General features: G+C 33.3%; 2 protein-coding genes and 1 long non-coding RNA gene across 3 annotated transcripts; all 3 read left to right on the forward strand.

Moving 5' to 3' along the window:
- The first annotated feature begins 201 nt into the window (after positions 1-201).
- Positions 202-3,205, forward strand: LOC125588872 (LEAF RUST 10 DISEASE-RESISTANCE LOCUS RECEPTOR-LIKE PROTEIN KINASE-like 1.4). The gene is made up of 4 exons (XM_048760792.1): positions 202-1,160; positions 1,412-1,776; positions 1,858-2,163; positions 2,459-3,205. The coding sequence occupies exons 1-4, from the start codon at positions 295-297 to the stop codon at positions 3,082-3,084; spliced, it is 2,163 nt and encodes a 720-aa protein (XP_048616749.1). The 5' UTR covers positions 202-294; the 3' UTR covers positions 3,085-3,205.
- Positions 3,206-3,703: 498 nt separating this feature from the next.
- LOC106402357 lies at positions 3,704-4,684 on the forward strand. Its single transcript, XM_013843069.3, has one exon. It carries the CDS (start codon positions 4,018-4,020, stop codon positions 4,498-4,500), a length of 483 nt encoding a protein of 160 aa, XP_013698523.2. The 5' UTR covers positions 3,704-4,017; the 3' UTR covers positions 4,501-4,684.
- Positions 4,685-8,580: 3,896 nt separating this feature from the next.
- Positions 8,581-9,154, forward strand: LOC125588873. The gene is made up of 3 exons (XR_007325074.1): positions 8,581-8,662; positions 8,764-8,825; positions 9,002-9,154. It is a non-coding gene; the product is annotated as an uncharacterized LOC125588873 (long non-coding RNA).
- Positions 9,155-10,351: the final 1,197 nt, after the last annotated feature.

A 10,351-nucleotide genomic window follows, 5' to 3' on the forward strand; every position in this document is an offset into this window, starting at 1 on the left:
ATATTTTTTTTTACCAATAATATGCATGCAGCATGTCTGCGTTGTAACTTGTAAGCCACCAAATTCCAAAAGAAAGTTCGGATTTGTAAGATATAAAACTCGAGAAAGGAATATTAATAGTATATAAAAAGAGAAGGTTGGTCAATAAAAACCAAACATAGGTTCGTTTAATTCAACTTCAAAACCAAGACATTCATCAATTTGTTTTCTTTTGCGAATTACATTCACCAATTCTTCCATATTTCTTCTTATTTCTTCTTCTTCACCATATTCCTATTTTTGTCTCCCGACACAATGATCGATCTGTTTCTATCCCCCACAAAATCTATGTTCCATATAATCATCATATGGATGCTCTTTGTGACACCTTCTTTTGTTTTCTCAGCTGATGATAAGCTTCACAGACTCTGCAGTCAACCGTTTCCCTGCGGCAATCAAAACGGTCTACTGTATCCTTTCTGGATAGCTGGCAGGGAAGACTGTGGCCACCCTGAGTTCAAAGTCAACTGTAGTGGTGGATTCGCAGAGCTAAGTATCTCCTCCGTGAAGTTTAGAATCTTAGAGGCGAACTATGACTCTCGTATCATAAGACTGGCAAGATCGGATTATATTGGCGATCTTTGTCCCACAGATACTTCAGATATGCCATTCAACCAAAGCGTCCTTCCACTTGCTCCTAGCACCGAGTTGCTCACAATTTATTACCACTGCAGCCAAGACTTTTCACAGTATGTTCCTACTTATTTTGGAGCCTTTGCTTGTGGTGGTGGTGATGATGATGACAAAAAAAATTATTACGTGACAAGAAACCTCTCGTCCCCTCAGCTTCAAGCGATAAGTCCTGTTTTAACCAACCTCAGCGTATTTTGCGATAAAAACGTCAGTATTCCTGCATCTGGGCCCGCGGTGAACACGCAAGCGTTGAATTCAAGTACAGATAATCTAAAGAAGGCTCTTGAAGAAGGTTTCGAGCTTGGACTTAACCAAGATTGTTCGATCTGCTTAACCTCTGGGGGTGCTTGTGGGTATAATCGGAGCTCAAGTGGATTCATCTGCTATAATATAGAAAAGGCCAATAACCGTAGTAGAAACAACGGTAAGATTTATTTCCTACATGTTCTAACTTCTATAGTAGATGTCTTTCGCAAGTACCACCGTTTGTCCCTACCCCAAATCCTCCACGTATCGACCTTATGAGTTTCAAATTTAATGTTTCCAGTAAGATTAACAGTTTTGTATTCAGATCAAACTTACCTTATTTTGTGTGTTTATGGTGCCATTCCATTAATGCAGGTCTCTCCACTGGAGCTATACTAGGTACTTACCGTTCTCCTGTTGTTTCAAAAGATAAAAAAACTTGATTTGCCTGTGAATTGATTACAATATACCATATGAATCACAACACAAATAGTCTTATTATGAAAGCCTTGTTTTTTTTTTCTGTCCTAGGAATCGGGATTGCTTCTGTATTAGTGCTGTTATTTCTGACAGCCGGATGCGCGCTCTGTCTAATCAGACGGCGGAAGATACAAGCAGCTCAATACACAAACAAAGACTTGCCAATAACGTCTTATTCAAGCAAAGAAGCCTCAAGCCATCCAACTCCCAAAACAATCTCAAGCCGTAGCAATCACGCTCTTATCCCTTCAATCTCTAACATCACAAACGCAAGCACCTACTTTGGAGTCCAAGTTTTCAGCTACGAAGAACTCGAGGAAGCCACTGAGAATTTCTCTAGAGAGCTTGGAAACGGCGGCTTCGGTACAGTCTATTACGGTAAGAACCACTCATTCTTTAACACCCACTTCAAAAGATTTTGCATTCTGATCAAACATCTTTGGCTATTTCTTCTGAAAGGCGTGTTGAAAGATGGACGAGCTGTAGCAGTGAAACGACTATATGAAAAATCTCTTCAACGCGTTGAACAGTTCAAGAACGAGATCGACATCTTGAAATCCTTGAAACATACAAACCTCGTTATTCTCTACGGATGCACATCGAGACACAGCGCAGAGCTTTTGCTTGTCTACGAGTATATATCAAATGGAACTCTGGCCGACCATCTTCACGGTGATCGTGCTGAAACCCGTCCTATTTGTTGGCCAGTTCGTTTAAACATAGCAATCGAAACCGCAAGTGCTTTATCCTTCCTCCATAAATCAGGTAAAACAACAAATTCAAATATCAATAATTTTTTTTTTGTCAAAATTTATATAAAAGTTTAAAGACTTACAAAATTAATGTAATGATTTATGGGTATACTTTTTTATGTGTTTTAATTTATTCATATTTAGGCGGTTAAGTAGATGGTACTCTGACATGTGAGGAAACATAGTAGAGTTTTTTTTCTTTGGTTAAAAGTGGGAGTTCTGGGTCCAGAGTCAGCTTTTAGATATTCCCATTTAAAAATTAATTTTCCGTCCCAAAAGTGGTTTGATTTGATTTGGTTCTGTTGTAGGGATCATACATAGGGACGTGAAGACAGCAAACATTCTTCTAGACGAGAACTCCACGGTGAAAGTAGCTGATTTCGGACTCTCACGGTTGTTTTCAACAGACCAAACTCACGTCTCCACCATGCCGCAAGGCACTCCAGGATATGTAGATCCAGAGTATTACCAGTGTTACCGTCTAAACGAGAAGAGTGACGTGTACAGCTTTGGAGTCGTACTCACCGAGCTCATCTCTTCTAAAAAAGCCGTGGATATCACAAGACAACGTCACGATATCAACTTAGCGAACATGGTCGTTTCCAAGATCAAGAACAATGCGGTGCATGAACTTGTCGATCCGAGTCTTGGATTCGAGAAGGATCCAGAAGTGAAGCGTATGATGATTTCGGTGGCTGAGCTTGCGTTCCGATGTTTGCAACAGGAGAGGGAAGGTAGGCCGTGGATGGATGAGATTGTGGAGATTTTGAAAGGGATCAAGGGGGAGAAGGCCGGGAAGTTACCAGATGTGGTGGATATTAAGGTAAGCAGAGGAGATGACGCTGGAATACTGAGTCATAGTGATCCTCCGCCGGTTTCGCCGGATACTGAGAAGTGTACTAGCAGTTCGGATACGGCTGCTTGTTCATTTTGAGAGATTGTATAATCAGGTCTCGTCGGTGGTGTGTAATAAATTCATTCTGGTAAACTCTTTTTTATCTTCTTTTGTATTTTATTTTTGGCTCAGCTAAGAAGATCTTTATCGTTTGTGTGTATATATGTGTGATTGCGTTTTTGGCTACTTGTCAAAATGACAATTTGAGTACTTCTCTTTTAACACGGGACCCGAAGGGATAAAGACCTTTTTTTTGCAACACTTGGAAGGGTCAAAAGACCTTCTCCGATCTATTTTGCTATTTTTTCTTTTACACTAGATGAACTCTATAATTGTGTTGTGTTTTGTTTCAATGTATTCCTCTATAATATCAATTTCTAAATATAGAGTAAAAATAGAAGATTGTTATTTCTATTTTAGAAGAAAAATATAAATAACAAATAATTTTTATAAAGAAAGTAATGGAAAAGGGTTGAAGATGTTGTACTAAAAATCAGAGTTTTATAGACAAGAAAAACCGTACATAGATGCATGAATTTTTGATATTTAAAAAATCGATAGGTGGTAATTATTTTTTTTTTATACGAGATTATTGATTATATGGATGTTTAGATCAATTTTTTGAGTGTTTAAACCAATTTTTTTAAAAAATGTTTAACTCACTTTTTATAAAATCATTTTAAAAAAATTGTTTCATTCAAGTCCAATTTGTCGACTAGATGGACATCTAGACGAAGAATAAACCGATTTTTTAGAACAAATGACAATTTCCATCAGCTAAAAAGATACCACACTCGTTATAACTGCCACGTGTAGCCTATCTTCTTCGAGAATAGTGCCGATCCTAGTCACTATATTCTTTACCTTCCACTATGAGTACTCGCACGAAGCAAAGAATCATCAGCCAGATCAACCAAAACGCTACCCAATCCTTCAGATGATCAACGGAGAGATCGACCCAAGGCCAAATCAATGTCTCTCCAGAAATTCAAGCTCCTCGCCACTCACTGCGGCACCGTCGCTGAGAGTCCAACGCGCAGCCCGGTCGTCCACCTCCGCCGCCGTAAAACGCTGCGTTTGTTACTCACCCGTTCATCAGATCGGTGGCGATCACCGGAGATCCAAAATAACGCCGACGAATCGACGGGATCCGACGGTGCCAGGGGCTTATCCGGGAAGAGAGATAAGATCCGATCTCGGCGGAAGCTGAGAGAGCTTTTTGTCTCTTCACCTCCGGTGGAGGAAGGCCAACGTGGCGGCGGCGATGCAGGGAATGAAATGGAGAGGGCGTTACCGGTTAACGGCGTTTATACTAGCGGAGGTATTGGAGAAGAGTCAACGGGTCGACGTATGGGCCTTAACGGCGCAACGAGGCCCATGTTATCTGGCACACTTCGATGTCGATTACTCCGAAGAGCTTGGCGCCCCGTTCTTGTAACTATTCCTGAACAATAAAGCTAATAAAAGATTTGACAATTTTTTTTTCGATTGATTAAATTTGCTTAATAAGTTACTTATGAATTTTAGTGAATCCCTATGTAGTTCTTGATTTCGGTTGTTTTTTTGGTGGTGAATTTCTTTGGTATAGATATGTCTAGTTGCAAGTTTAATTTTAGTGAAAATTGCAAAAATTGCTATTTTTTTTGTGAGTAATTGAGTTTTTATTCAAAAAACAAAAGCAAAATCCAATCTCAGAATGTTTTAGATCGGACATGACGAAGGCCGACCGTTTTATTAGGATGGTGATTGGCTGAAACCAAACCAGTTCGGAAAAGAGTATGATTTGAAATTAACAAAAAAAAAAATGACTTTATTCTAAAATGCCCTAGTACCTTACTCAAAAATTCTAGTATGCCCCAGTTCTAAAAAGATTTTCTTTTTGAATACTTTTTAAACCAGAAAACGAGTAAAAAACATCTAAGGACTTAATGAATTTGCATAATTACAAACTCAACCATGCTTCAATCGGATTATCCAAATCCAAACCCAAAACATACGGATCGCTTTTTTGGGATTCTATTTTCTTTATTTTTTGAGTTTTCTTTTTTTCGTCACCACGCCGAGAAAATCGTTCACCTCCATAACTCCGTCTTAATTCCGGTTCCAATTCCGACGACTCAATCGTAGCGAAGGACAATCGGCTATGCTTGATGGGAAGTTCCTGCTTGATGTGTGGGCAGTCGCAATTCTTGTGGGGAAGCTAAGGGAGGAGAGGACGGGGTCCAGAGCAGAGAGTCGTTCGTCGTTGTCGGCGGCGGAGAATTTCGTGGCGGCGTAGCGTTGAGCCACGAGAGTCTTTGATTCAAGAAGAAAGCGAAGGAGTCAAGCGCAATGGAAGACCTCATGTCCTTTCTCGTGCTTGAACTGAACAAACTCCTTTTTACTCTTAACTTCTTTTCTAATCTGTCGAAATCCCCACGGTCTGATAACTCTTCTCACTCAGGTAATTTTAAATTATGTTAATGTGGCTTTTTGGATTTGGTTTGATGAATTTTCTTTTGTTGTCTGTGTGGATCAGAAGTAGGACTGTTCAATATGGTAAAACCGAACCGTACCGAACCAAACCGAAATAGACAATATGGTTTGGTTTTGGTATATACCATATAAACCGAATGGATGATATGGTTTGGTATATAACCGATTAAATCGAATAAACCGAACAAAACCGATTAAAAGTAGAAGCATGTAAATATGTATCTATTTTATAACAATACATGAAAATCTATTTGTTATATAAGTTAAATTTGTGTTAATAACTATTACCATAATGTTATAGTAATAAAGAACCTTATATAATTTGTAAAACACTTGAATACATCGCAATTCAGACATCTTATTTTCTAAGTCTTTTTTTTTATCTTTTTGCTTTATTTTAGTATTCACTAAATTAATATGAAGATGATAAATTTGATGGAAAATAATTAATGGAAAATTTTCACAACTTTTTTTTTTATCTATAAACAAACAGAGTTTCGTGTTCAATCGAAAAAGCATGACTTTGAAAAACTTTTCTTTCATGTTTCTGTTTTGTTTCATATTTTTATTTTCAAAATTTCAGGCTCTGATTTTAATTATAGATTTGATGATTTTATTTGATGGTAGAAGCATTTTTACGTTTTTGTTCATTTATTTGAACATGTAATATATTTTTAATAAATGACTGTGTTGACAATATGACTCTAAAATTCATTTTATATGATCTCAAACTAAATAATTATGTTTTTTTGGTATAAAACCGAATAAACCGAATAAACCGAAAACCGACGGTATATAAACCGAACCGAACCGAAGTAAATATGGATTTAGAATGGTAGTTATATTTTACTAACCGAAATACCGAAAACCGAAAAAAACCGAACCTAAACCGAACCGATATCCGGATTGAACACCCCTAGAAGCAACATGAAATGGATTGAAGACAACGCTTACTACCAGAGCATTGAAAAAAGATCCAAACTTTTACACCCATTGACTCGTACAATTAGTTTTAGAAAGATGGAGTGGTATTCGTATTAAGAGAGATACTAGAATAGGGAACAGAGGCATCCCATGTAACAAGAAAGTTTGCTTACAGAACAACAAAACCAGAGATGCATCTTTCTCTTTATTTTGTTTTGTTTCAGGCCTCAATGCGTGGAAAAAGCAGGGAGACGAAAGCAAACATGAGGATCAAAGAGGCTTTACCGGGTTGCGACGAGTGTGTTGTTACTATATACTCAACTAGCGAGGAGACGAATTGTATTGGAGATGATGGAGAGTTTGTTTGTACAAGAGAACGTCATCGAAAGATTATTCTCCAATGGTTGATGTCGAAGGTAACTCAGGTCTTTTACTGGATAGTAGATTAAGATCCGCGCCTTGCGCGGGATCAACATTTCTTTTTGACAACATTATATATATATTATTTTATGTGTTAAATATTTTTACATATTATGGAATAATAAATATATATTAAATAATTAAAAGTCAGTAACTATTAAATATATAATTAAATTGGTGCGAACATATAAATCAATTTTATTAATCCAAAAAAATATTTTTTTATATTTGATAGAATATGTTATTAAATTTAAAGGATACTGGCATAGATAATATATTTTAGTATATTTTTAATATTAATGTCTATTAAATGATGATTTCTACTCATATAGTTTTTTTGATCATTTGTATCTTTTATAGAAAAAAATTAAATTAGTGATAACAAAATTTTCATTGTGGCATTAATAGTTTTAGCAATTAATAATTAAAAAAAAAATAAGTTGTCAATGATCGTTCAAAACTTTTATCAAAAAAATTGTTCAAAGTAAAATTTGAAACTAAAATATTGTATTTTATATGGTTTATAGTTTAATTTAAAACGATATATATATTAATCTTAATAATTAATTAAATTAGAATTTTTACTTATATAATTTTTGTAATTATTTGTACTTTTTCATAACAAAAATTTTAAACCGTGGATCATAAAATTTGAATGCGAGACTTTTAACAGTTTTAGTAATTTATAGCCGTTTGTAAAATTCAAAATATAACATATACATAAAAATCTAAATTTTTATTATATGGTTATTGTGGTTGTTTAATTTATTTAATAGTTTAAAATTAAACAAATATGATAGAAGATACACTATTTTTTATCAAATCTTTATTATTCAAAATCATTAATTCTCATATATACTTTAGCCACATTAGGCAATTCCGTAAATTTTATTTAAGGAAATAATAAAGTACATTAATGATGAATTTATTGTTAGTTTAATAAAAGGCTTATTATATAATTAGATGGACCAACATATTTCTCTAATGATTTCTAAAAATCATTCTAGTGATGACATGTGGCTACAAAAAGAAGTTGTAATGCTTCTCAAATAATATATAGGGGATTGACGTGAACAATCAGAGCCGTGCTTATAGGCTTTTAAAAAAGGCATTTGCCTAGGGCCCCTAAATTTTGTAAAAATTTTAGGGCCCCAAATTACAAAAAAAAAAAAAAATACTTTTACATAGTAGTTAACATATTTTCTTAGTTAAATTTTTATTTTTATTTGAATTTAATTTGGACTTCTGTTTAAAGTAACTAGGTTTGTGATCATTTTTGCTATATTTTAAATAAAACTATAAAGATTCTACTTCTAAAAAACTGTAAATATTTGATCACATTGGTCTTTTCTTTTATATGCTATAAGTTAGATTTATTTTATATATTTATGATAATTTGATAAAGAAAATATAATATTTTTAATATATAGTTTATCATAGTTGTTTTAAATGCTAAAATTTACATTTTTGACAGCTACCAATATTTGAATCAAAAAATTATATCTTTGTATTTATATTACAAATTCATACTTTTTGTTCATGATTTAAAAATTTTATTTTATAAAATTTTGGTGAAGAAAATTTAGAAAACGTTTATGTAATAATTCAAAACTTTTGAGTGTTATATATATATATATATATATATTATTAAAAATATATCATGTAAAATATATTTTTGAACTCGCTTCGGGCCTCCGAAAACCTTCGCACGGCACTGTGAACAATGAAACGGAAACAACAAATTCTCAAATCTCAATGTTCTACTCTCTCCCACACGTCCTTGTGGCCACAAAAGTCTGTAAGAAAAAAGAAACCAACACAAGTCATTAATAGGGGTAATCTTTCTACAATATTACTATGGACGACTTCTGTTGATTTTATTCTTTCTTCCTGTTACAGAGTTGTTAATGGACCCCTTGAAAGCATTTCTTCTGATCTTGCTTTAGATACATTAGCTGAAGGTATTACTTACTTTCATAGCATTTAGTTACTTACTCATTACCACATCTACTTTTTAATAATCTCTGGATTTTATATGTGAAGGCTTGGTGGTTAGCGTATATCTTGGTGGCTCATTTGGATTTGGATATGTTCTGTATTCAATTATTAATCATGTTCCTTGGCTTGTATGTTACAGTGTGCAGGTGGAACTCTGTGCATAAGTAGTTTGGAGGGGATGTGATAGAGAATGATTTTGTGGGCAATGGCAGTTTTCTTATGCTTTTTATTTGTATTTTGAATGTGTAAAATTTAATATTTTGATTTTATAAAGTTTTACGAGATTGAAACAGGTTTGGACTAATTGAATTGAATACTAGGTATTACTATGTACAAAAAAAAATTGGATTACTGGATTTCTTAGGTACAAGTTAAAATTATTAAAATAATACTAGGTTTGTTAAGTATTATTAAGCCAAACAAATGCCTGAAAGGAATAAACAATATTAGTTTAAGAAAAATAATTTATATAAATAATTTATTTTAATTTGTTAGTTATTCTTATTATGGCATTCCCATCAAGACGTTAGTATAGAAATATAAGGATGTTTTCTATGAAAGCGAGAAGTTATCTATCAATTTAAGAAATTAAAAGTATTTTATGTTAATTTGACAAATAAACACATTTATGGACGTATAATCAAGTAATATATGAGCTATATCTTCTAAAAATAAATAATAAGACGAAAATTAATGTTTTTATAACTTATGTAGGATGATATGTACATGTTTCAATAAAAAAACACGTCTAAAACATGTTGAAAAAGAGATAATACATGTTTGAATATTTACACTTTAGTAGTACTCAAGGTATTAGTAATATTTCCTTCTTCATAGTAATATTTTTGCAAAATACAACATTTTTTAGTAATACAACATCAAAAAGACAAATTTATTAGTAATACCAATGTATTCAGACAGTTTTAGATTGTATATAACATACTGCCAGAAAAAAGTTTCAAAAAATATGTATTTTCTGTTATTCATCTCATTATGACATTCCCATCAAGATATTAGTATAAAAGTATAAGGATGTTTTCTATGGAAATGAGAAGTTTTCTATAACTTAAAAAATTAAGAGTATTTTAGTCTAATTTTACAAATAAACACTTATATGGACATATTATCACGTAATATATGATATACATCTTCTAAAAATAAACAATAAGACGAAAACTAAGATTCTTATAAACATGCATAATACATAGTAATTCAAAGTATTTTAAGGTAATTTAAGGTAGTTCACAATAGCACCCAGTAGTTCATTTAGTAGTACTAGTAATTCCAGTAATTCCTAGAATTTTAATTTTCATCGATTTAACATATTTAACCCATCATGAGGGTGTTATTCCCACCACTGTAGTGTATTATTTTGCTTCGAAAGAGTGCAAATAAGCAGAAATATAGAAATCGTCTTTAAACATTATTTTCGTATTTGTTTTATACCAATACACCTAAAACTTTAGTTTTTCATCAGTTTAGGTGTTTT

This window comes from Brassica napus, chromosome C6 (assembly GCF_020379485.1).
Source record: "Brassica napus cultivar Da-Ae chromosome C6, Da-Ae, whole genome shotgun sequence".
In the NCBI taxonomy this organism is placed as follows: Eukaryota; Viridiplantae; Streptophyta; class Magnoliopsida; order Brassicales; family Brassicaceae; genus Brassica; species Brassica napus.